The sequence below is a fragment of the Festucalex cinctus genome, chromosome 9 (genome assembly GCF_051991245.1).
Source record: "Festucalex cinctus isolate MCC-2025b chromosome 9, RoL_Fcin_1.0, whole genome shotgun sequence".
Taxonomy (NCBI): Eukaryota; Metazoa; Chordata; class Actinopteri; order Syngnathiformes; family Syngnathidae; genus Festucalex; species Festucalex cinctus.
In genome coordinates this window covers 5,465,688-5,493,317 of record NC_135419.1, presented here as the reverse complement: position 1 = coordinate 5,493,317, position 27,630 = coordinate 5,465,688, and the positions used below count along the sequence as shown (strand labels likewise).

Sequence of the window (27,630 nt, the reverse complement as noted above, 5' to 3'; positions counted from 1 at the left end):
AAATCTGTAGTTTGAGTCTTTGAATAACTCAACGAAATGCTTCACTTCCCCAAATGCGTTTTTTTTTTTTTTTAATATTCTTTTAACACCAGAATAATAAAGCAATTTGATGACTTTAAAGACACTGAGTGACAATTAAAAGTTCACACAAAATGAAGATTTATGGAATAAACTTTAAGAGCTGTTTTGTGGAAAATATCGAACAAAAAGTATCAGTGTAATTAGTTTAAAGTGCACTATCTTCGGGGTGTTTCATTTGTCAGATAAATATTGTATTTCCTCAAATGTGTCCCTCTAATTAGATCCTGTGCCCCAATTAGTCACAGGGTTCCTTTAAAAAAAAAATCCTCATGAAAAAGACACACTTCTACACACTCACACACATACTGAGATGAAAAATTTATAGTCCATTTAAAATGATGTTGCCAACTAAAACAGCAGCACCCAAACAGTCTCTCAAGCAAGTTGGTATTTATACCTCACTTTCTACAGAATGAACCCAAAAAGCATGCTGCAAATTGAATACCGTCATACATATGTAAATTGCAGAATCACATTTTACAGTGGACTTTAAATAGATTTTGAACAAAAACACACTTTTTTTGTTTTTAAATGTACTATCTTTGCCGGATTTTTTTTTTGTCAGATTATTATAGTATTTCCTCAAATATCGCTTATTATATTCCTCAAATAGGAGCAGCACAATGGCCATTGAATTAAAGCAAATATGATTTTTTTTTTTTTTTTTTTAGCAATTATTTCATTAGGATATTGTTTTATAAAGTCAAATGTTATTAAGCATTACTTTTCTTATTAAAGAAAAAACAAAAAATGGTAATTTATGTGGTTGGATGGAACGGAGTAGTGGCATTTCCATTCATTTTGATGTGCAAATATGATTTGAGATATTGTATGAGTGTCTTGACTTGCTGACGTGGTCACAGAGTGAACTAAACTTGTATGTCAAGGCACCACTGTAATTTGACCAAACATACCCATGTTTTCCATTAAGTCAATTTTTGAATAAAACGTTTGCTGTAGTTGCTCCACAATGTTGTGTACGCCACAGATTTGAAAGGATATTAGACTCATCATGGTTCAAACACAACAGAGGTGCTATATACACTCTGTGTTGCTCTCGCCCCCCCCACAGCAAATTAAATATTGTGTGGGATGACAATCGGCCCCTGCGGGACGCACGGAGGCCGGCCCTCAGAGGCGTGATAGATTGTTAGTGGCTAATCAAGCAGTCTCGCCCGCGTAAAAACGAGCATGGCATAAAGTCAATGTGTCGTCGGCGGCGGCGTGACATTTTATACGGGTTCAAGATGGCAGACAAACATCAGCGTCAAACGCAGCAAGGTTAACGCCGCCTGACAAACTGGCAGGATGCTTTGCGTCATCCGTGTCGTATTTACCTGCCGTAATTGCGCTGCCGCTAATCCGCTACTGTGGCCCGCGTGGTTAGCGTTAGCGGTTTTACACGTTCTTTTCATCCTCCCCCGACGAGGACGCACAGAGGTCCTAATGAATAACTGAAATAGGAAAACAAGCTGTGGTGCATTTAGGATTATGGGGAAGGTAAACAAAGTGGATAGATCATAATATTAGGCATACAACGTGACATTTGGCAGGCATATCTATCATGAGGAGACCGCAAAAAAAGTCACAAGAAACCATGTATGAGATACGCAGGAAGTCAGCCATTTTTGTTTGAAGCTGACATTTAAAGGTGACAAAGGTGACAGCTGGCATTCCCTCAAACAGAAGAATACTAATAACTCTTGTGTCCACTTACAGCCAAATTTGAACCCTTTATACTTAGACAGATGGAAGACGCACATTTGTGAAATATTGGCCTATTTGTAAATATGTGGTTGGAGCCTGAAAGTGAAATTTAATCGTTTGATCCCCCAAATAACCCATAAAATTATAATAACTCAACAAAAAAGCACATTTAAAAAAAAAGAAGAAAAAAAAAGCAGACATTTTAGGGTAATTTTCAAACGTCGTTCAAAGAGGAGCTTGAAAGAGCAGATTCAGACTCGTGTCCCATTTCTTGCAAACTCAAACCGCTTATACATGACAGAAGGATGACACAAAGTTGTGAATTTAGATTTTGGTCTTTTTAAGTAGGCAGAGCATGACAGCAAAGTTAGATGATTCACCAAGAAACACAACTTTCTAATAACTCAACTTTTTTTTTCTGTACATTTTTACAAAAATCAGACCCAGTAACATGAAATTTGTTTGACATATCTATGGAAAGTAAACCAAAAAAAAAGTTTCAGAAGTCATGCTCGAAAAGAAATCTGCACTAAAAGGTTGAAGCGGCCATTTTACCATCAAACTTGCCCATGAGAGTTTCTCCACCTACAGTATATACTAGATACGTGCCAACAACACGTTTCACAATCATTTGAGTTTTTTTTTTTTTTTTTCCCATTGGACGTAGGCGGAGCATGGCAGCAAAGTTTGACGGCTCGCCATAAACAAGAAACTAATAACTCATCTCCTCATAGTCGGAGTCAGTGTTACTTAGCAACTTGAAATTTGGTAAACATGTCTGTCATGAGTCGACCCACTAAAAAGTCTCAAGAAGCCTTGTGGCTGGAGGGAAAAAAAAAAAAAAGCAAACATTTTAGAGGCATATAGTGACAATTGCCAGCCTCCCATGTCCTTTATAAAACAAACTTCTGACTGGAAAGGTGTTGCTATTATTTTGTGATTTTTGTGCATGTGTTGTGCTCATGCAGCCTTTAATCATGCTTACATGCCACACTCAAAAACATTTAATGAATCATATGAAGCCTCTTACAAAAGCAATATATAAAATACAAGTTGAAGTAGATTGGATTTATGGTATTCAATGAAAAGGTCGATCAAAAGCAATAAAATGACGTGTAGGCACAATGTCTGCTGTTTGTCAAACACTCTTGTCCCAAAAGAAAACACTGTTCATTTAAAATCAATGAAAAGCTGGCAGGATTAAGTCTGAGACTATTAGGCTTCTAAATTAGAGCTCAAGCGTCGTTAATACGCGGAGCAGGGGAAGTTGCGTCGCCCAGGCAACGTCCGCAGTAGCCGCCGACCTCGTGTGTTCTGCGTGATTGTGTTGGATTTATATATTGTATGAGCGTGTGGGCAGGCGCTATTAAAAAAGAACACACACACAATTGTTTGTGATGGAGTGGACAGTTTTGCGATTAGCCGCTGGACGACGCGGGCCGCTTACCGGCAGATGAACGTTTATGGCTCGCCGTGCTCTGCTGGACTTTCTGGGTCAAGAGCGATTGTGGCAAAGATGGGAGGTGGGGGGGGGGATACACTGCATGTACTGTACTTTATGTGCTTGGTTCTGTCACCATTATGTCATTACAAGGCATCTCTAACATACAGATGAGGCGCAAGTTGTTTGTGAAACATTTTTAACACAATTCTGCGGACAAAAATCCCGACATACACTAAAAAAATCTACACTTTAAAACCTGTGTACTGTTAGACCATTGCAGTAAATTACAAGCCAGGAGGCTTTAGGTTTTCTTTTGCAAAAATAAATAAAAATGAATTACATTTCGATGGATAGGAAAACTAGATGGCACAGGCCAAAAATAAATAAGTAAAAGTTCACAACTTAGCATCGCCTTATGTCAAGGATATCTGCTTAAGATTGGGGCTCGTGCGTTGGATTTGTAAAAATTCAAACCCTGGAATTCACCCAAAATGGCTTCTTCCAATCAAAACGGTGGACTTCTTGTTCAATTTCGGGCATGGATCTTTTAGACTTTTACATGCGTCCCGTTATGATTTACATCTCCTGTTTCCAGTCCCCGTCAAAAGATAAAACCAGTCTGGTTCTTTATTTTTTATTTTTTTTATTTTCTAATAATCCTAAAACTGATTATCCAACTTTATGCCCCACTCCAGCCATTAGATGGCATAGGCAAAAACTGTTTTGAATTAAGCATCATCCATCTATATTAGCGGTCTCAAATTCGATTTATGCGAGGGCCGCTGGAGAAATTCTGTGTGTCTGACAAGTGTTCCACCAAAAAGGGGGTTCAAGTCTTCGAAAATGTACAACCAATCCAATCTTCTTATATGAATAAGAATATTAACAGTTCTTCAGGACATGAAGAAGATCAGCGACCTGGTCCTCTCTCTCATTTCCCTGGTACTTTGCATACTCCTCAGCATGTCGAGTTGACTAATGACGTCTTATTTTCTGAGCACTGCAACTTTCTCCGTGCGTTCAAGTCAAGACAAGTTGCAATGGAGCCCGTGTGCTCAACCGACATTTTTAATTGGCTGTCCTTGTCTCCAACCTTTTCTTTCGGTGCAAGTTTTCAAAAAGCATGTGACAGGACATATTTTCCTATCACTTGGTGTCACCAGAATTATTTTTCTTCAAAAGCTTTCATGGACCTAATTTAGGGTAGCCCAAAGTGATTAAAAGTAAACAGCAACCAACAACGACGACAACAAAAACCACACACACAAAATGGATAGGGATCGACGTGGCAAAAAACTTTGATGTGAAGTTGGGGGCCATATAATATCCCGTGGGCCGCAATTGGCTCCTGGGCCAAAAGTTTGACCCCCCTGATCAATATCGTATACCTGCTCTGATGTGGGTTCATTTGGGTAAATTTCCCAGTTGGAGCTAGTCAAAGTATGAGATCTGGATGACTGCTTTGAACCAAAATGGCCAACTTCCTGTTAAATAGCAAACGTGTCCTTGAGACTTTTTTGTGATAAACGTAGCAAATTACATATTCATTGCAGAAACTGATATTGGCGCTTTTTTTTTCACCGTGTTCGGATTGTGTTCACCGTGTTCGTTTTCATTAGGATACTAGCACTTGGGAAAAAAAAAACAAAAAAAATAAACTGATGAGTTTTCAGGTGTGTTGAGGACCCCAAAAAAGCGAGTCATCATATAAAGGCCCTTTGAACCGCATGGTTCTTGGGTTCTAAAAAAAAAAATCCCGAGCATTGGTGTGAACATGGCCTTAAGTGACCGTAAATAACCGGACGTCAGGCCTCTCGTCCCACTCAAAGCCGCATCAAACCCTGTAGTTTTCAGTGTGCACCTGCCAGGCATCTCCAGTCTCTTCTTTTGTGCTCTCCGGACAGCTCAGTTGGGAGCGAGGCGTCGTCTTTAACGCTTGTCCACCGCGCTGCCGGTGCACTTGTGTGATGGGAACACGAGGGAGGGGGGCGAAAAAAAAAAAAGTGTGTGTTCATCCCGAGGTTGAGCCGACGAAGGACGGCGAAAAAGCCGGCGTCGACGTTGCTAAATTTTCAGATTGATGTTTCTTTAATAAGGCCCGCAGTCTCTTGGTATGCCGACGGCGGTCCGCGGCGGTGACCTACATTCTCCTTAAAACGCTGACAAGCGATGAATAAAATCCTCCAGTTACTTGATGTATTTTAATTTCTTTTTCGGATGCCTTAAGATAAAACAAAGCCGATATAATATTCCGTATTAAGTAGAGGGAAAAGATTTCTTCAAATGATGTTTTATTTACGTGTATCCGTGACGATTGTTGCACCGCCATTGCAGCATTCACCCCCCGCGCCCCCTCTTCTAGTTCTCTCCTCCTGTCTGCCGCCATTGTGCTGGAAGCGGGTTCCACCGTACACTCCCCTCAACCCACCCACGGCCGCCGCCCCAATTTGCCGCCGTACGCCCTCCCAGTTTTTAGCTCTGCAATCGAATTGCACTCGACGTCAGCACTTTGAGAGCGTCCCCCCCCCCCCCCCCCCCCCCCGCATGAAAATGCATCCGCTAGGCAGTCTTGGCGCCACGCCGGCCGCATTTCAAATGTGTTTGGAGCAACAACGTTTGACCCTCAAACGAGGCCGACGCTTGAGTGAATGTTTGGAGCGGAATGAAAATTGACAATATTGAAATTCCTAACATTTTTTTTTCTGACACGTTTTTAATGATGAAGAATAACACAGCTCAGTGAGATCTTGTCTTCCGTGACCAAGCTTGTAACTCAATGTACTTATTCCCATTGAAATGAATCCATTCCAGCCCACAAACAATGCCCTCCGAAAAATCTTGTTTGTAAATGATTAAAACAAATGTATTGCATAAAAACAATAAGACATAGAGAGAATGTATAGAAGTAACCTGATTTCAAAAGTGTATGTACTGAAGTATATGTGGGTGACTGTAGCTCTCCTTTCCCATGCGGAAGGGCATTGCCTCCAAGGTTGGCACATCACTGATTTTAGAATCTTCAGCGGTTGGGACACGCTTCCGTCACCGTCAGAATTTCAAGCAGAAGCGCATTTCAAGCTTCAATCCTTATCATTCGTCATTTCTCAGCAAAATGGCGAAAAATACGGGTGATGCCATTGGGACTTAGAGCAGGGTCGCACTTCCACAAACATTTAAATTGATGCTTCCAATGACGATTCCACTGATGGGTTCATCAGTCCCACGTGTGTCACTTAGCATGTACGTAGGATGTACAAAATGCAATCTATGATTGTATACATTTTCCATTAGTTCCATTAACAATTTCATCAACAGTTATACAGGTAGTGTTGCTGATGATGCAATTAACACTTCCATTGACAGATGTTTCAAGCACTCAATTGACTGTTTCTTTGACTGATAGGCATTCATGGTAAATAAGTTCAATAAAATAAAATAATATCTAATAATTAAATTAAATTCTGGTATGTACTCATTTATCCACTTTTATCTCACTTGTTTGACTACAAAGTTTTGCGGATATCATTTTTTACCTTAATGTTACTCGATAGTATACTGAATCTGTCCACCTATTTTATCTATTTACATGTCACATTTTAGATAGATAGATACAGTATAAATATATAAGATGAATAGCTAAGCTGGTCCTTGGTGGTAAATAAAACAGCAGTCAAATTATTCATAAGTGAATAACAAACTGGCCGGCTGCATTCAGGCTGCCAGCTGTATAAAAATTGCAAGTCAATAATGGCTCGATACTGAAAAGAGCAACTTTTTGCTGCAGGAACATTTATCAAAATGCATTCCCCCCCCCCCTTTCAGTTGTCCATGCAGCGCAATTACACTAAAAAAGAAAAAAGAATTTGGCTGCGGTAGCATTTTTTCTTCTTCTATTTTTTTAAAGATTGTATGAATAAATACAAGTCATTGTGCCACTGGCATGGGGTTATTTGGGGAGTTTGTAAACATCCCCTCTCAGCTTATTATGCGGCGCTTGCATGGGCGTAAAAAAAAAAAAAAATGCAAACAATCAAACTGGTTAGGATGAGATGTGTTGATGTGCGCGTGTACATGTGTGTGTGTGTGTGTAGCATCTGTAGCGTCCACGATTCTCATCCTCGCCGCGGCGGCGAAACAAGAGATTTAGCAGTAGGATTTCATCATCTTCCCTCCCGGAGTAAGATCATTGGTCACTGGGGGGAAAAAGCGGGCAGCTGCAATTGAATTGCTTTGTAAATGCAGTCAACTTTTGTTGTTGCTCCTGCCTCCTTCTCACGCTTTCTTTTTACACGCCGTGGCTTTGCTGTTGCTGTTGGTTTAAGATTATAGTAATCCACCCAAAACAAAATAATGGCGACATGTGTAACGGAGCACTTCTCAGCTGATAAAATTCAACATAAAAAAAAAAAAAAAAAGTTTTTCTACTGCTTCCTGCTTAATTTGGAGTAAACAGTAAAGCGCTGAATAATATTTAAGATGAATTCAATGCAAGCATTATAGTGTGCAAAAAAATTAACCTATTCTCAAATAAATAAATGAATGTGTTAAATATTAAACCTAAATAAATCTAAAATGACTTAGCAGCTTAAAAAAGAAATTTTAAGTTTAACATCACTACTTTTTTTTTTTTTTTTTTTTTTTTTTTTTAAGCAAAGTGCTGTATAAAACAATTTATTTTCAGGAAATGAATGATGCATTAACGGTTTGAACAGTCTGTATTTATTATACTGTATGATTTTTGACAAATTATACTTGTATGTCATGAAATAGGTGTACAATTTAATTTGCGGTGTTATTTAAAAAAAACAAAAACAAAAAAAACAGCATATTTGTGCAGAAACCCTTTTAGAGCATTGTGAAAACACATTTTGGCTTAAGGAACAATTGGATGCAATGTAAGAACAGAAGAGTCAATTGGATTCAGGCGTTGAGCCTTCACAGAGGAGAAGACAATCTGGTTGTGACAGCGTCCAAAATTCACAGTTTAAGACAATGTGCTAAAAGGCAAAGTCTTCCAAGTCTCATCCCCAATTCCCCCATAGCCAAAAAAAAAAAAAAAAAAAAAATGGGCAGCATGATTTTTGATTTGTGGACTACTTCCTGGTTCATGGGTCATGCCTGTCATAATATGTGTGCCATTATGATTCTTACATAGATAATTGTAGTTGATATTTTCATTGATGCTTCTATTTACCGTTTCGTTGACTTTTACAATGAAAGAGCCATTGACTGTTCCCATGACAGTCCATTGATGTCCCTGACAGGAACCACTGAGGGTTCCAATTAAAGGTCAATTGACAAATCTATTGGCAAATCCATCAATGGTTATATTTACTGTTCAATTGACACTTCCGTTCAAGCTTCAAATGTAACTACCATTGACATCACATCAACCGTCTGCCGAAGTTTCCATTGACGTTGATGGCTGCACTGAAAATTCAATTGATGGCTCTATGTAAATTCCATTGTTATACTGATGCTTCCGGTCAAAATGAATAACAAATGAAATACCAACAGCGTCGATAGTGTCTTTGCTCAAGTCCTTGGCATAACTGCATGGCATCTTACCTGGCCCATGTACCACCCCTCTACAAAGTTGCTGGAAATTAGTTTTGATTTATTTTTTCACTTAGCTTAACCTATCCAATTTCTGCTTTTTGTGATAATATACATAAAACTGTGTCCCCTCCATATTTTCCCCAAGTACTGGGAGTGTAAGTCAACCTTAAGAAATGGATTCAGGCGTTGCGCCTCCAACAATCCAGTTGCGGCGACATTCCAAATTCACAGAGTCCAGGCAATGTGCTGCAGTCAAACTCCAAAAATACAAGAAAAAAAAAAACAGGCAGCATCTGATGGAACTCTGCCCCGACTCCCCCCTCTAATACCTCCCCCCCCCCCAATATACCCTTAGCACCGACAGCCAGGAGAGAGCAGGAAAGCGCCTCGACAAGATGAATTATGCAAAGCTGTCAGAGGCGAGCATTGTCGGAGACTCTGCAGACACCGACGCCGCCAGGCCCCTCTGGCCACGTCCCCTCATCCCCACCTCGATGGCCCGTTGTCACACCATGGCGGTCCAGGCCACTCTGGCTGACAAGTAAACGCTCTTTGGGAGCCACACCGCTGAGCTTTATTAACGTTATTTACAGAGGTCACCGACGGGGAGATGTTGGCTGATGCGGGAAATATAATTACAGTATGGGGCGGGAGAAATTGCTTACGGGGGGGGAAGAGTTGCCCTTTCAGCATTTTGGGGGCGACAGTGGCTTCATCTGTTTTGCAAAAAATGCTTGAGTGTGCGGATGTCAGGGGTACGCACTAGGGGTGGGAATCTCTGACATGAGGCCGATTCGATATGTATCTCGATACACAGGTTGCGATTCGATTGAAAAACGATTATCTTTCAGAACAGAACGGTTCGATGCGGTTCGATTAAGTTTGGGAACGATACGATTTTCGATTCGATACGATTCATTTCAATATTCAAAACTTATAGTGACATTTGTTGCTTGTAAACATTAATCTTAAAACACCACAAATTTTTACAGTATCTACAAATGTGTTTAAAAAAACAACAACAACAAAAATGTCTTCTATATTTTTATATATTGAATCAATTATTTAAATGGACCGCAACAAAGGGCTGGGCGATATGACTGAAAAATGTATCAGGTTAAATATTTATTAGTCGTTATTGAGAGTTATAATTGTTTTTTATTTTTTTTGTTTTTTTAAAATTCAAAATAAGGATCAGGAAAAAAAGGCTGATAATTCAATTTGAAATATAAATATTTAACCTTTAAAAAGACACCAACACAATTAAACAGAATATGTGCACATTGTGAAGTATTTCAGAAACATAAATTTAAGACATGAAATAAACCTACCGTCCAGCCAAAAGAAATATGAAACCACCTTATGGAACAATAAATCTATCAAACACATTTTAACCACTTAATATATCCAAAAATATTTCCAAAAGTGCCCTTCCCTTTTTATCAACAATTTTTGTTTTTAACAATATTTGTTTTTCTTTTGCCATCATATTCATTTTTGGTTAATGTATGACATCTTTTTGTTTTTTTTTAATCTGAGACAAGATGATGACCACGGAATCACTACTGTTTGTTTTGTTTTTTTGGGCTGTCGTTCATTTTGCGTTTGATGACGTAATCACGGGCACGTCTCAGTTCTCCTATCTGCTGCTCATGCTAGTTGTATACATTGACAGGGAGCCACAAACTGAGAAATGAGATACTTGCAGTGTGCTTTTAGCTTAGCTGGTGTGTTGGCTGTGGGACATACCTGTGTCGTTTGAATCCATGCATTGGATCGTCACGGGAGTTATTCTTTTTGGCTCGCGCGCAGTACCAACGCCGGCCCGGGACATACAAGTCCCCCGAGAGGACTCGATAGCAATGGGTTAGCTTCTGCTAACTGTTGCATGTTGTCACTCGTTGTGCGCGCGCGCGCCGTGTCGCGAGCACGGCGTTGACGGTAGGCTCCCCCCCAAGGTGCGTAACGTCTTTGCATTATGTTTACAACATCCGGGGAATGAAGCGTCTCTGAACGCTACTTTGCTAGCGCTCTGTAAACAGGGAAGTAGCTTGAATAGTGATGCTACTGAAATGTAAACAAAACAAGTAGAGCACGGCGCAGAACTCTTGCTATTGTTATGAAAACCATAAAGCCTCACTCGCAACCGATTCACAGCCACGCGATATCCGGTCCACAGCTTTACAAGCGATGTATCTAAGGATTCCCGGCGGATTTTGTATCGGTTGACAAGTCTGCTACCGATACGGCCGTTTAGCTCCCCTTGACGACCGATGGTTCGGTCGAATCGGTTTTTTGTCCCACCCCTAGTACGCACCCCACGCTAGTATTTTTTATTCATGCATCAGTCTCTGAGATGCACTTTTAATTTTGCGTCAAAGAGATTTGCCTGATTATAGATTGATTTATGGACTATTTTAATACCATGAAAAGTACTTGACGTATGTTTGGCTCCATATGGAGGGTTCCCATTTATTGCTACCCAGGGAACGCGGGTTGCCACGGTAACAACGGATGCATTTATAGTCTACATTGGAAACAGTCAAATGACGTGTATAACTCAAGTTCAGGTTAGATAACCACATGTAGACCTTCAAAGTGTAGTACAATTATCTGAGCTCACTCCTAGGTGTGGTTGAGTTGTATTTAACTTTTCGTGATTTTTTGACTTTTTTTGATTTTTTTTGAAATTATGTTTAACTGTTTATTTAATTTACATTTTAACTGAATAGCTATGTGTTTGTTTAATTCCTATATTTAATAAGCAGTGTCAACATTGTGCATAAGGTTACAGTGGTTGACAATGACAATAAATTTAATTTTTAGGAATACAAACTTTTTATGAGCATATAGGCCTACTATGAAAGGTGTTTTGTAAATCAAGGTTTGATTGATTGATTGGTACTATGCTCCTATATTTTCATGTTAGTCATGATGGCGGGACTCATAAGAAGTATTTTTTAGGTGGTACTTGATGTACCAACACAAAGTAGCACATCATTGTGAAATGGAACGAAAATAATATGATTTTCAAACATTTAAAAGCATGAAAAATATGGTGTGAATTTGTATTCAGCTCCCTGTACAGTGATACTTCTAAACGCCATCGAGCACAATTAATTTAAGATTGTCCAATTGTAACGAAAGATCACAGCTCAGGCGACCAGCTGCAACAATAATTTTGTACTAAATTGGCTGTTTCTAGGCCACAATATATATAAGTAATTAAATTTAATAGCCATTCATCTCTACGACGACCCCCTTCCCCCCAATTAGTCCATTCATTCGTAGTTCCATTGTACAAGGACAATCATGAAAGAAAACCTGTTGGATGCTGCACAAGACATGATCAGGAAGGAGATTTCTTCCAACAAGACCTGAAACATAACGCCAGAGCTACAATGAAAGAATGGCTCAGTCCAAATCTAGACCTAAATCCCATTCAGCATCTCTGGCAAGACTTGGAAATTGCTGTTCACAGACACTCTCGATCCAGTCTGGCTGAATTTGAGCTTATTTGCAAAGCAATGGGCAAAAAAATGTCAGTGTCTCCATTTGCAAAGCTGGTAGCAACATAGCCGAAGACTTGCAGCTGTCACTGCAGAGAAAGGTGGCTCGAAAAAGTAGTGATGCAGAGGGGCTGGATACAAATAAACAGCACATTTTTCAGATTTGTATTTGCCTAAAAACTTTACAACAATGTGTCATTGATTTACGACAATTCCACAATTAAGTGCTACTTTATGTTGGTCACTCGTACAAAATTTACATTAAAAAAAAGTTATGTTTGTGAGGTGGAAAATATGAAAAAGTTAAAGGGTGAATGAACAATTTTTCAAGACACTTTATAATTCCAGGCAATAATCTTCTAATTGGTATTAAAAACACATGTGCAATGCAGGTAACGATCAGATCCAATGCATAGTCTACAAAAGTAACATTGGAAGCACATGTATAAGTCCAGGAAATCATTTGAAACCCGTTTTGCATTCTGAATCCCTTTTTGTATTTTTAAGTAAGGATAAAATCAAGGAAATAATACGGTCCAATGCATAGTCTAGTAAGGTAATGATCAAATATAGTTAAATCCAGGCACAAATAAATAAATAAAAGAATAAACAATAAATAAATAAATAAATAAATAAATAAATAAATAAATAAATAAATAAATAAATAAATACATTCTTATTCAAATTCAGAATTACAATGTAAGCATACCTTTAGCTGTAGATATACTCTATAGTGCTATATGAACAATGTGTTAGCTTGAAACATTAGCTGCCATTATTAACATTGTATGGCTGGTCTGTTTATAGCTTGTATCAATAACTTCTGCATCCTCAGCCATATTGTACAAACACCATGTTAGGTTCAGTCCAAGCTGCTGTTATTCTCATTGAACAAGATTTGTGTTAGCTTATTTTTAGCATTTTTGGTGTTGTGTTGGCTTATCTTTAGGCTTATTATATGGACGCTGTTTTAGCTTAGATACCATTAATATTATTATCCACGTTTTGTGTTATCATTGATATTGGTGTTATGTTAGCTGATGTTCAGCTTTATTGGTGTTGGTTTAAAGCTGTCGTACCTTTAATATTTTACAGGTGTTGTTCTATCTTTGATATTATTGGTGTGTTGTTAGCTTGTTGCTGTGGCAATCATTTGCATCGTAGTGTTATTATGAATTCCACTAGGTTTGTTTGGGTTCGTTTTAAGGTTAGGTTCGGGCTACTAGGGTTAGTGAGATTTATAATAATGCTGCCATACATTCCAACCTGCATGCAGTAGTAGCGTCCATTGTTATTTTACAGGTGCTGTGCTAGCATGTAGCATTCGCTGCCCTTAGCAGTCTGTTTTGTTTCGGGACTTTTTGGACTTTTGGAAAGGTTTTGTCTGCAGTGGTACTAGTGCTACTGCCACTGAGCCCCAAAGTGGCCCCAAAGGGCCAATTGGATCGGACACATCGGCCCTTAAATATATTTTAGTAGACTCTGTGGTGGAGGATTGGGTGGGGGTGGGCGGGAGCAAGTCTGGCATGGGAGTCATTGGGAAGTATGCGGTGTTCCATAGCTCACCAAGTGTCTCTTTCCCCCGCGCTGTGACACTAATTTCGGCCGCTGATCCGCGGCGGCTTCACGGGTGGCTGCCTGCCCCGATTCAAGTGCACGATCAAAGGCTCAAATGCAAGACGTAAGAGGAGGAGGGTGGTGGAGGGCGGTGTGTGTGTGTGTGTGTGTGGGGGGGGTAACGTTGGAGTGTAACGGGAAGACTGAAAAATAGAACACAGATTTTGCTAAAGAATTCATGATCCAACTTCCAAAAATCTTCAAACGTAATCAGACGGCATCGGCACATCACTTTCTACTCCGGTTCTTAAAATATTTGTGTCGATGCTCAGCTGGGGGAAATGAGAGGAAGGTTTTACTTCTTTTTTTTTTTTTTTACAATCAACCAAGACCCGCTCTTTTTTTTTATTTTTTTTTTATCCTTTTACATAAGCAGCCCTTCACTGGAATCCTTTGCACCGTTAAGTCAATAGTAAGGGACTTTGTTTAATTGCAAGCTTCTCCGTTATGTCTGTGGTGTATATTGGGTCATATATTGGGTATCTTACATCAATTCTTCTTCTTTTTTCATTTACATGGAATAATAACATTAACCCTTTCAGACAACAATATGGAACATTCTTCATATATATATATATATATATATATATATATATATATATATATATATATATATATATATATATATATATATATATATATATATATATATATACATAAATTAAATATTTGAACTCTTTCATTATGTACCTCTCATGTTGTGTTGTGCAGATAAATTACCCAATTTCAGGTAAAAATTCTTATTATTATCTTAATTTGTTCTTTCAGGTTTTGATTTTTTTTTTCTCTAAAATCTTTTCTTTTCTCTGTATGTTTTTCAAAAATAAATGAATAGAAATTGAGTAGAACGTAGGTAACGTAAAATGTTTATTTTTAAAATTTTGTTTTGCTTTATAAAAATACACTTAAAGAACCTTCCAAAATTAATTTGTTTGCTCACGCTACTATATATATATATATATATATATATATATATATATATATATATATATATATATTTTTTTTATTTTATTTATTTTTTTTTTCAAAAAACTGCTTGAGTCAAACAATTAAGGGGATAGAAATGTAAACAACATAACATTGTAAAAGTGACTTTTTCTTTCTTTGTTTTTTAAAATGTATTTTACAATTCAATTAAAAAAAAGAGCTAAATAAAATAACCTTCCAGTAGCATAAAAAATATATTGAGCTTTTAGGAAAGTAACATTATTTTAGTAACATTATTTTGTTAGCTTTCACTAATATTTGTATTTTGTAAAATTGCCAGAGTCAATGAAAAAAATAAAAACTTGAAACAAACCCTTGCAGTTACTATTCTTTTTTTTTTAAAGCTTTTTTTGAATGTACGTTTACCATACAAAGACAATTATGAGGTTTAGAAAAAATAATAATGCAGAATTGTTGCGGGATGAATGAAAAAAAAAAAAATCCAGCCATCTTTAGGAAGAAAAAACTGAAAAAAAGAAAATATAATGTTCTCGGAGTCAGCTTTATGTTTTTACATTATTATAGATGTTTTAAGGCTGTAAAACCCTCACCTCTTACTTTATACACTTTTCTCTGTAAAAAAAAAAAAAAAAAAAAAAACTACAACAGAAAAAATACAAAATGGTACTAAAAAATAGAACAGCAAGGGTGCGTAAAGTGAACCGCATTACAACGAGGGATCACTGGAGGATGTTATTTTTCTTCAAATTTATAGTTTTAAAGAACTGACAAAACTGTATCTACAATCATTTGACATAATAAAACACTAATGGGGTTACAAATTGTTTTTAATGTAATAACATAAGTAGAAAAAAAAAACTTCTTCTGACATAAAATTATTTGTGTAGTTTTCTACAATATTTTATTTTTCTAAAACTGACACTGATACTTTTGCTACAGTAAAACAATTATGATGGTAGATCTTTTTCAATATAAAAATATATTTTTTAAAATGACTTAATGGAAGATTTTTTTTAAACTGATGACTGCGTTCATATGTACAATTCACAAATTGTCAAGTAATTCTCAGGAAAAAAAACAAATCCGTAACTTCCATGCTAAATATTTAAAAATCAACCTTAAACAATCGTGCTCAAGTGGCATGAGGTCACCGCGAAACAGCTGCGTTTTTGTCTTCTCATGTCACCATAGCAACAACAGCGATGCTCCATCTCCTTATCCCAACTTGCTGTGGCATCAAAAAGTCTGTGAAGCTTTTATTTTAAGGTCAAACGAGTACATCGTCTCTTTTTTTTTTTTTTTTGACACACAATGGTCGTCTCCCCAGAGCTCCCGTGACCTTTTTCGCAGTGAAGCAAAACCAGCGGGCAGAGTTCCCACGCGGCTCGTATGTGTGAAGCAAAGCATGCTGGGAGTTTGTGTATTTTACACGCCTGGTCACTCAAGGGCTTCTTACAGGTTACGACACAAATATAACTCTACTTAAGTGCGTGTGCGTGTAGCATTAGGAGTCGCATTATACAACGGAGAATAAGACGGGGGTGTTCATTTGGGTTGCAGCTCGCGTCGCTGCGGTTTTTTCCCGGCACTCTCCCAGGGGCGTACGTCGCCGCCAGAGTGGTCCGAGCTACCGCGGTGTCATTGGGAGGCGTCCATGCTTGAAGTGAAACCAAGTAGAGCTCATTCGGGGGGGGCAAAGCGGGAGTCCATAGCCTGCTCTCATAGAGCAGCCAAGGGAGAAATGAAAGTGTGTGTAGAGCGTGTGTGTGCGCAAGTGTGTGAAGACGGTAATAAAACAGTTCTGACACACTCGGGCTTCGCATTCCAACCAAGGTTTTTTTTTTCTTTTTAACCCATGGATTAGTCGCATACACGTTCCCTTTCATCCACTTCTTTCATCAAGGCCTCTTTTGAGGTCGGGTTTGAGTTTTCAGAAGGTTTTTTTTTTTTGTTCGTTTCTGCATTTTTGGTTGATTTGATGGGTGTATCCAACAATATTAGTTAGATAATACTAATACTAAAAATAACATGAACTTGATTCTGTTTTCCTCACATTATTATTTTTTTTAAATAAATTTAATTGAACCTTAAAAACACTGTAAGATCATTACATGTTTCTCTACTAATTTCAGATCCAGAAAAAGAATAATACAAATAAAAAATTCAACTTAGCATTTCCTCTTCTGTATTTTTCTTTCTATACACAACATGTGTATAGTTTTCTACTATTTGTACTGCATTTTCTTGGAAGAGATTATATTACATTATTAATTGTAATTTTTAATCTGAGATTTTATGAAAAAGATATATTTTTAACAACAACAACACATATTTGCCATAGTTTAATAGTTAGGGAGGTTAGTAATTTTTGGGGGTGGGGCTAAGTTCTTTTTTTTTTTTTCTTTTTTTTTCTTTTTTTTTTTTTTTCTTTTTTTTTTTTTTTCTTTTTTTTTTTTTTTCTTTTTTTTTTCTTAACCACAGTTAACTGCATTTTTTGTTCATTAAATTGGGTCCCATTATTTTTTAGCCACATTTTTTTCTAAAGATAAAATTTGTTTGCTTTCTATTCGTAGTGCTTATTTTTGTGAGAGATTTTAATATATTTTAAATGTGCTCCCAAGCATGTTAGATCTTTTGCAATTTAATGCTTCCGGATTTTGTTGAAGGTTTTATGATTGTACTCAACTACGGCGTGCTAAAAATGCAATATATTTGTCATAGTGATGAAAATTATGCCTTTTGTAATTTGATAATTTATTTTAAGGTTGTGTAAAAACATAATAGTATAAGTAGTATATTTACAATAATTGAAAAAAGACTCACCTTCTTTGAATTACTTTTGTAGGAGATTTATAGTTTTCTATAACTGCAATGCATAGAAAATGACATGCTTTGGTGAACTTTGTTGTTATTGCGACATGTAATACAATACTACAAAATAATAGAGTAAATAATACAAAATAATATCAATGTCATCAGCAGATTTCATGAAAAATAGCACAAGTAATGTAATTAATACAAGCACGCTGCACTTCAATTATAGGGTGTTCTTCAATAATTAACATTTTCAAGGCAGGCAAAATGAAATAGATTTCTTGTTAAATGATTAATCAAAGTTCCACCAATGGGTATGATTTTAAAAGACAAAGATTCATTTAATCTTGCGTGAATAAGAGTGCTAGGTTGAGGACTGCAATTTTGTGTCTTCACCCTAGAAAAAAAGACAAAAAGTCAAATAGAATAATCGTCTACTATATTGCAGAGGTACCTCCGATTGTACGTCCCATTTTGTGTGTTGAAAAAGTGTACTTTGCCTAAAGAGTCTCATTATTTTTCTGACCAAACTTGTAACTCAGTTTCATTGTATATTGAATCAATTTTCCCAATTAAACTGAATCAATATGCTATTAATCCATACCAGGCCCAAAAAAACATTTTTTGTTATGTTTAAAAAAGAAGAAAAAAAAGAAAAAAAAAGACAGCATTTTACTGAATTAAAAAAATACAAAATAGAACATAAAAGGGAATGTAAATAAATAAATAGTTTTTATAGTGTAATTACTGTCTGCAGTGTGGTGTTCATGTGTTGGCTGAGTGCCTTTAAGGGGTGTGGCCTAGTGGCAGCTTATTGGTGGCCTTATTTCAAGGTACTGCTAAAATTGATATGCTTATTTCTACTAACTCAATATGGATGGTATGATGACTTTCTCCAATACACTACTTTCTTCGATTGAGAAAACTAGAAAGTTATTACTCAGTGCAATAATGAGGTCAGTTTTTGCTGTTGATTATGTTTCATTTTCCATTTCATTTCTGTTGCGGACTGACTGTTCTGCCTTTTGTCACAAATATACAAAATAACCTTTGAAATGATCTGTCATTGGTTTAATAGAACTTTTATGTATCAAAAGTACTAGTGGTGATAACCGATGACAAACAAAGGCATTTAAGTTGTTATATAGTGGGGGAGAGTGTTATAAAGTGTGTCATGCGATGTTCCAAAAAAAAAAAAAAAAGTTTCATGCTTTAGCTCCACAATTCAGTACTACATATTCTTTGTGTGGTTTCAATAATTACTCCCAAACATGTGTAATATAGTTGGAAACAAATCTCTCAAAAGTCAATCTCAGTTGGACTTCATTGACACTGACACCACGGAGGAAGTTTGACCAATTGGAGAGAGGTTTTGAAGTCATGCGAGGCTTCAAGGTTGAGAGCTTTGAGTGATTATTAGAAGCGGATAAGCCTGACTCTAACTTATTGCTTCCTTTTTTCCCTGCAGGTGCACTGAATGGATTGAGGAGGCAGCGGGGACCGTCGGGAGTGACAAAAAGTGCCGAAAAGCGGGCTGTAGGGGAAGGCATGCGGGCAGCATGGAACGGGTGAGGGAGCAGCGGCCGTTCTGCTCGCTCTCCAAGAGCCAGCGAGAGCACCGCGAGCGAGGCGGAGAACTCGAACGCGAGTGCCGTTACGCCTCCGAGCGCCAGGACAACGCCCGCGACGCCACCGCGCCGTCCTGCCGCGTACCCACCCAGAAGTCGTACAGCTCCAGCGAGACGCTCCAGGCCTTCGAGCATGACCCGGCGCGGATGCTCTTCGGGGGTCGGGTCAAGGACACTGGGCGCCAGGAGAGCGCAGAGTACAGCAGGCCAGGTCAGAAGCACATCCAGTTAGACGCCTAACCCAGGCTTGAAACCATAACCCTGCCCTTAAAAACCCTAACTTAAAACCCGGCTTTGCCTTGACACCCTAGCCCTAAATTGAAACCCTAACCCATTTTTAAACCCTCACAGTGTCCTTAACGCCTAATTAGAAACCCTAACCCCGTCTTGAAACCCTACTTTGAAACACAAGTCATAATTAACTGATTTAAACCAACGCTAAAACCTTATCCCTATCTTAAAACCTGGCTTTGAGATTCCAACGCTGGCTTGAAACCCCAACCTTGATTTGAATACCCTTACCTTGAAACCTTAACTTACCCTATCTTAAAACTAGTCTGTGAAACCACAACCCTGTCTTGAAACTCTCACATTGTCTTAAAAAAAACTACTTTAAAACAGAAATTCTGACAAAAAAATCTTAACCCAGGTTTGAAACCTTAATTTGAAACCCTAATTTGAAACCCAAACCCTGCTTTGAAAACCTACATTGAAGACTTCCCGACCACAACGCTTGATTGAAACCCTAACTCTGTCTTGAATTAATATATTGAAATAGCAATTTTGATTTGAAACCCTAACCCATGGTTGAAGTCCTACCTTGATGCCTTAACCATATCTTAAAACCCTATTTTGAAACCCCAAAGCTGGCTTGAAACCCAAACTTGAAATCTGACTTTGAATCAGTAATTTTGGCTTGGAACCCTTACCTGTGCTTCAAACCTTATCCATGTCATGGAAACCTCACACTGTCTTAAAACCATATCATGAAATTCTAACTTTGGCATGACACCCTAACTTGAAACTCTAAATTGTACCATTAATTGAAAAACTGCTTTGAAACCCTCAACCTGTCTTTAAAACCCTGACCCTTGAAGCCCCAAGCCGTAACCTTGCATTTAACTTTAACATTACGAAAGCTCTCTGGAATTAAAAATAAATAAATAAATGAAATAAATTTTAATAAATAAATTACAAAAATCCAAAAAAAAATAAATGAAAACAATGAGCCTCCACAGCAACATGAAATTTGGTAGTCACATCTATCATGAGTGGACCCACAAATACGTTTCAATAAGCCATGCCCGAAAAGGAACAGGAAATCTGCCATTTTGGTCCAAAGCGGCCATTTTCAAGTCATTTGAACCATTTTCAGGGGTCCTTCAAAAATGGAGCTGATTGCGACTAAATTGGAATTCTAGAAAGATAGGCAACGTTAAATTGCATGTGAACTAACTGGGGTAAAAAGTGTTTTAATTTAACTTTTTTTTTTTTAACTGCTGGCCTAATTTCTGTAATTAAAAAAAGGTTCAAACAGTCCATTTTATTTTGTGGCTGTCCTCCCGCTCACACGCTTGCAATTAGAAAGAAAATAATATAATATTCTGGTACATATCCCACTGGTAAATGACCGTTTTATGATGTGAAGTGGCCAAGTTATTTTTCTTTCTTTTTTTTTTTTTTTCAACATCTGCAGCTGCCTTCGATCGTGTTGTGTCACAGCAAATGCCAGATTTCATGTATTTTCATCTTTTGCTCAGCACACGTGATCTCACTTTACAAATGTACATGATGACATTTAAATACGCTCGGCCTGATCTCAAACGCTTTCATGTCCACAAAGTTGACCATGAAAGAGCCTCCGTCATCAATCACGCGGAAAACGCTGTTAAGATGTCAACGTGAAGTTATAGTAATATAGAAATGTAATTTTTTTTCAACATGGAAAATGCCATTTACTATATCACATTTTAGAGGCCTGAAAAACTCAATCAATAAATACAATCCTAATGAAAATAATTGAAAATAGTGTCTTTGACTTAGTGATGCAGCATGTGGCTCAATGGGTAGTCGCTGGCATGTTAGTTAAAAGAAAGATATTAAGAAATTAATATAAATAATATTAGAAATATATTAGCGTTTTGGGGCATTACTATTAAAAAATAAAAACAAAATTAAATGAAACGATTCAAATACATAGTATTGGATGTTTTTGTTTAGTGTATTATTAAACAAACAAAATAAGAGAAGTAAATAAATTACAAATTACAAACAGATTAGTAGACAAATTAAACTGTACTAATAAATACAATAAAAATTACAAATAGATTCAATAAAAATATATGGCAAAATATAATATGGCATATAAAATGTGTGATTGAGATAAACACGATAAAATGATTAACATAATTAAGCACAATAAAAAAAAAATACATACAATGAAACAATTTAAATAAAAATAGGCATTTTGGGATTTTGTATTATTCAGTATAACAACACAAATAAAAAAAATGCATAAATTAAAATTTAAAACTAATAAATAAATAAAAGAATAAAGAGAATGATCAATTCTTATGAGCGGCAACGCAAAACAAGGAGAACATTTGCTTGTTTATGGCGTTTCATTGTGTTGGTAATTAACCTTTCGATCTTAAAATTTGTGATCTGAGGGGCAATTAATTCCAATTTGTTTTAACCTCTACAACGTGCGAAAAAGCAAGCGTGGTCGATGAAACTATTTTTTATTTTTTTTCTCATGTCGATGATTAACCTTGAGCTTCCATGAGGTTAAATTATGAAACTGCAGCATGAACATTTTAAAAAGCATTGAATTTGAGCTGCTTTGCTCGACTGTCGAGGTGTTGTCAAGGTTTTGATTTAACGACTCGTTCCCCCTCCTCCCTCGCCATCCGCCATTTTCTCCCTCACCTTCCACCACATTAGCGCGCCGTCTCTCGGTCGTTAGGCTTGTTTTTCGCTCGCTTTGTTAACTTTTATCGCTTGCCTTCCGCAGGGCAGACGTTATCGCTGAGGCAGCTCGGCATTTGCGAACCTCGCCGAGGCCTGGCGCTGTGCCCCGAGACGGGCCTGTCGCACCCCCTCGGCACCTACGCCCGGGGGCCCGCCGTCGCCTCGGAAGGTCGCGAACCCCGGTCCCCGGAACGTACCATCGCCCTTTGGGGCAAGGGGGGCCGCAACTCATGCCTTTCCAGTCGCTCCAACTCGGCGCTTACGCTCACCGACACGGAAATGGACAACAAGTCGGACAACGAGATGGGTGAGTGCGATCCGTGATGCTTATTGGCGGGGGGGCTGCAGTGGGCGGGGCTTTTGGGCTGATTTGCGGCTGGAGAAAAGCGGCAATGCAGATGGCGGGAGACGGAACAAACGAGGGTGTCCTTCTGACGGCGTCACCTGGTTTTCTCCGCATTAAGGAGAGGAGTTGGATAAAGTTCACCCCGCGGCTAGCGTGTAATCAAAGATGGCTTTGAGTTGGGGGGGGGGGGGGGAGGGGGGGGGGTGAATTGTTGCAAGGTTGAGTAGGCGCGCACAAGCAACCGCGCCTGATGAGATGGTTTGAAGTGCAAATGTGATCACGGTGGAAACCAGAGACGCTGCATTGGGGCAAATTGAGGCTGATGCTGATTTTTTTTTTATTTATTTTTTTATTATTAATATTAATATTGCTTTTCCTTGTTTGTCCTCCGGCTTTGTCCTGCATTGCAAAAACATGCATATTAGCTTCATTGAAGACTCTTAAGTGTTCCATCGCTATTTCGCGGTTCAGTTATTGCGGATTCACTCTATCTCAGATTTCATTTGTGTGGGGGTGTGCGTGCGTGTGTTTCATAATGTCTTTATGAGGTAAATCCCCCCCAAATATACATATACAAATATACATATATATATATATATATATATATATATATATATATATATATATATATATATATATATATATATATATATATATATGAAACACAATAATATGGATGTAACAAAAAAAATGTGTATAATAGTTAGTTGACATGACATTGCAATACCTCATCTCCACAACGCAAAGGTTATTTTCAGTTATCATCATACGTTTGGTATGCATGACCATCATGTGTAGACCCACAAAAAAAAAAAGTTTCAAGAAGCAATACCAGAAAGTTCATCCATATGAATTTTGTCAGAATGATTTTGTTTATATTTAAGGTTATTTTGGCCTTTTCCAGCAATGGCTTCAATAACAAATGCAAAGATGTTGTCTTTGAATGTCATATACTAGACAGATGGATAAAAGGTGTGAATGATTCCCATATTTGTCATTGCATATACGGATGGAGCTTGTTGGCAAGGTTAAAAACAAAAAACTCAAAATTAATAATTTATATTGCTTTTCATCCAATTTTACAAATATTTGTCCGAGAAGCAAGACGCCATATATATGTTTAAAATATTCAACTTATTTCATCTTTATATTTTTTCCCCTCTCAATGCATAAAGCCATTTCCCTACCCTACAATTATACTTTAATGCAAATATTTAAAATGTCTTTTGGGATGTTAACCAGCCGGCAATGTTAAGCATTGTACGTTACACCCTCCGTGGGAGTCGTCGCCATTAAAGAAATGCTCTGTAATTATATCACGTAGGCCAAGATATGAAAGAATGGCAGGCGGTTCAAATAATTAGACATGATTACGTGGACTAAAATGTAAATATGTGCCATTTTTTTTTTTGAAGAGGGGAAAAAAAATACATGTGACATTTGAGACAAGTCATTTCCTTAATGGAGGTATTTGTCATTTCGTGGGAACGAGAGTGCTGCTGGAGACTCATTGAGGAAGCTTTTTACCTATTCGCCCTTCCACGTGTTTAATTTCTTTTCACTCACTCACGCATTTCGACTGCAGCATCTTTTACCCATAACTTTTTTAGGACCATTATGTGTTTGGACTACAGTAGCCTTTGTCTAAAATTTGCTTTCGGCTGGGTAGGGGTTTGAATTCTTTGGAGGTTTGGGAATCTTTGGAAATTAGTTCATTTACTTGTTCTCTGCTCTTTCATTACTTTGGTCCTGAGTCAGTTCTCTTGTTTGTTAGGTACCAGTAGTTTATGTTTATTCGCGTTTGTGCTTGCTTGTTTGTTTGTTGTTAGCTCACTCCCTCTTTCAAACATTAGCTTCTTCGTTAGTTCTCGTTTTTATTGGTTTGTTTGCTTGTTTACTCTTACACTTGTTCATTCGTTAGTGCAAGAAAATAAACTTTTGTTAGCTCGCTCACTTGTTCTTTAGTTACTGAGTTAGTTTACTTGTTTGTTCATGTTTTTATTTGTATGTTAGCGTTTATTAGTTGGTTATTTCACTCATTTGTTTGTTCATTAAATTACTTTGTTGGCGCGTTAATTCTTGTGTTGACGTTCACACTCGGTTGTTTGTTTGCTCTCTTCATATGTTTGCTAATTAGTTTGCACGGTTGGTCATTTTTACATTAGCTTGTTTACTCTTTTGTTAGTGAGTCAGTTTTCTTGCTTGTTTGTTTGCTAGTTCACTCGCTTGTGTTTTTTGTTTTCTTGCTTGTTTGTTTGCTAGTTCACAGTTTGTTTTGTTAATGAGTTAGTTTAATTGTTTGGTCATTTTTGGGTTTGTTCGCTCGCTTGTCAGTTCACTTGTATGTTTGATGGTTTAGTTGTGTTAGCTGGTTAGTTCACTTGTTCGTTACTTAGATCACTCATTTAGTCGTTCATTTATTTCCACTGGTTCTCTTGCGCATTCGTTTGTTTGTTCACTCGTTTGTGGTTTACAACTTGTTGATCATTTGTTCGCTTGCTCACTCCCTCATTCATATTTTAGTTAGTTGAGGGTTTGTTTCCTCTTTGTTTTGTTCGGACATTAGTTAATTAGTTAGTTTGCTTGTTTGTTAGCTATTTTGCTTGTTTTCTTGCTCATTAGTTTGCTTACCCACTGATACGTTGGTTAATTGGTAGACTTGTTTACGTGTTAGTTAGTTTATTAATTACTAAATTAATTCACTCTCTCACTAGCTAGCTCTTATTCATTTATTTTTTGTTTCTTTGCTCGCTCGCTCGCTCGTTCATTTGTTCGTTCATTAACTTTCATTTGTTACTTCACTCTTTTGCTCTTTTGTTTGTTAATAGTTCAATTCTTCATCCGTTTGCACTTTCATTTGTTGGTTCAAGTGCTCCTTTATTAGTTATTTCATTTGCTCGCTCATTCACTAGTTTGTTGTTTTGGTATTGTGGATCACAGCCGTGTGTGCATAATCTGTTCTACATACTTTTAATAACATTGTGAGCTACGGGGGTTAGTGGATAATTTTGCTTAATTTAAAACAACAAGTACATAATTCCTACTTGATGAGACACATCCATTTTACACAGATGTACAATATATGAGATTGAACTGAGGACCGCCCCTCAGGAGTGTCATCCCAGTGAATGTCATTTCTCTGAGAAAGTCACACGGTTCTACAGACTTTTCATTGAATATGCACTGTTAAATCTGAACAATGTTGCCAATATGTTCCTTGCTCCACAAAGGATTATTTTGGTGTTTGTTCTTGACGCTTCAGTGCATGATGAAACTGTTCTGCAAAGAGAATAATTTTCCTCTAAACAATCATTTGAAGTTACTCTCTTGTAATATTTCCAGCGTTGAGATTTGAAGCAATGGATGAAATGTGATTACAAAAAAAAAAAAAAAGTCCATTGTGCTGGACGGCAATTGTCTTTTGACTTTGACTATTTAATGAAGCAGCTCAGAGAAATGAGCCATTCAAAAAAGGTTTCCATCAAGCCAATCTGCATGCGGCAGCTTACGCAAGAGGCCGTTCAGGCCCGTTTAGTCATAAATGAAGTCGATATTTCACTGGCACTCGCACTCATCTCCTGACAAGTACAGCATGGTAACGTTGCGCAACTTGTCTCCTCCACCACAAAAAACACTTAATAAAATATGTACTCATTTTTACCTGCAATGATGATGGCAAACGCTCACTCGTTAATTGGAAAAATGAATCTAATTATAATTTGGGACTAATTAAAATGTAATAATGTGCAGCACAACCATTTATTTAAAGAAATCCTCTGGTGAATTATTCAGAGCGAACTAAACCAGAGCATGAAAGTGTATGTTTTATGAGTGGTGAAATTTTATACTTAAAAAAAAAAAAAAAAACATAAGCGAGTCTCCCCTGGCTTTTAATTATATTCATAATTTTCTTGCTATGTGGCTTTTAAATATTCAACACCTTACTGAGCATTGGGCAAATGTATGAAAAATATATTCATTGAAATATATATTCTTCCATCCATCCATCCATTTTCTTGACCGCTTATTCCTCACAAGGGTCGCGGGGGCTGCTGGCGCCTATCTCAGCTGGCTCTGGGCAGTAGGCGGGAGACACCCTGGACTGGTTGCCAACCGATCGCAGGGCACACAGAGACGAACAACCATCCACGCGCACAAGCACACCTAGGGACAATTCGGAGCGCCCGATTAACCTGCCATGCATGTCTTTGGAATGTGGGAGGAGACCGGAGTACCCGGAGAAGACCCACGCGGGCACGGGGAGAACATGCAAACTCCACCCAGGAAGGTCCGAGCCTGGACTCGAACCGGAGACCTCAGAACTGGGAAGCGGACGTGCTAACCACTCGACTACCGTGCCGCCATATATATTCTTTTTAAAAATAAAAATATTTTTTAATTCCAGTAAAAATAATGCATTATAAAGCCTGACCTTTACAACTCTGAAGTGATGGCATTTTTCCATTATCAAATCTTGGGGTTTGACATCAGTTAGCCGTCCGTCTTTGTGGAGTGAAGTAGGACCATAGTGATTTTTTTTTTTCATGACTTGTACTAAAGTTAGGTGACATGACTCAGTTGAGAATGCTGGGCATAAACTGAAAAGTTACAGTCTCCCCTCAGAATGCTTATTCAAAAATAATGAATGCACCAAAGTCAATTCCCATGTTATTATTGATGGAAAGGTGAAAGATCAGTGGCAATATTGCTGCTGCCTACCTTTTACTTTCTTTCTTTTTTCGTGAAATGAGTCAGAAAAATGACAAGTTGTGGAGGGGTTTTCAAGTTTCAAGGCCTAACCGCAGTGTTGTCATTCTGTGCTATTCATACTTTTCATCGGCAAAACCCAAAGACGGATGCCAAATAAGGTAGAAAGACGTTTAAAAGAGATGTCTTTTGACACATCCAAACTCAAATACCAATTCATCGTTTTGCCAACTTCACCGTTCACACAGTGGTGCATATCAGAAGCTAATGCTTATTAGCTCATTTACACAGTTTTGCTTA

At 37.7% G+C, this 27,630-nt stretch overlaps 1 protein-coding gene across 8 annotated transcripts in view; it reads left to right on the top strand.

Moving 5' to 3' along the window:
* LOC144026151 (teneurin-3) overlaps nucleotides 1–27,630 on the top strand; it is a 212,685-nt gene that overhangs the window by 5,002 nt on the left and 180,053 nt on the right. For 7 of the 8 annotated variants that reach the window (XM_077532721.1, XM_077532720.1, XM_077532718.1 and 4 more), the window contains exons 2-3: nucleotides 19,148–19,518; nucleotides 22,321–22,584. In XM_077532721.1, the coding sequence (XP_077388847.1) occupies nucleotides 19,239–19,518; nucleotides 22,321–22,584 (544 nt within the window). In that variant the 5' untranslated portion in view covers nucleotides 19,148–19,238. Of the gene's footprint in view, nucleotides 1–13,844; nucleotides 13,982–19,147; nucleotides 19,519–22,320; nucleotides 22,585–27,630 lie in introns of those variants that run through there. The other variant, XM_077532714.1, reaches the window with a different exon arrangement.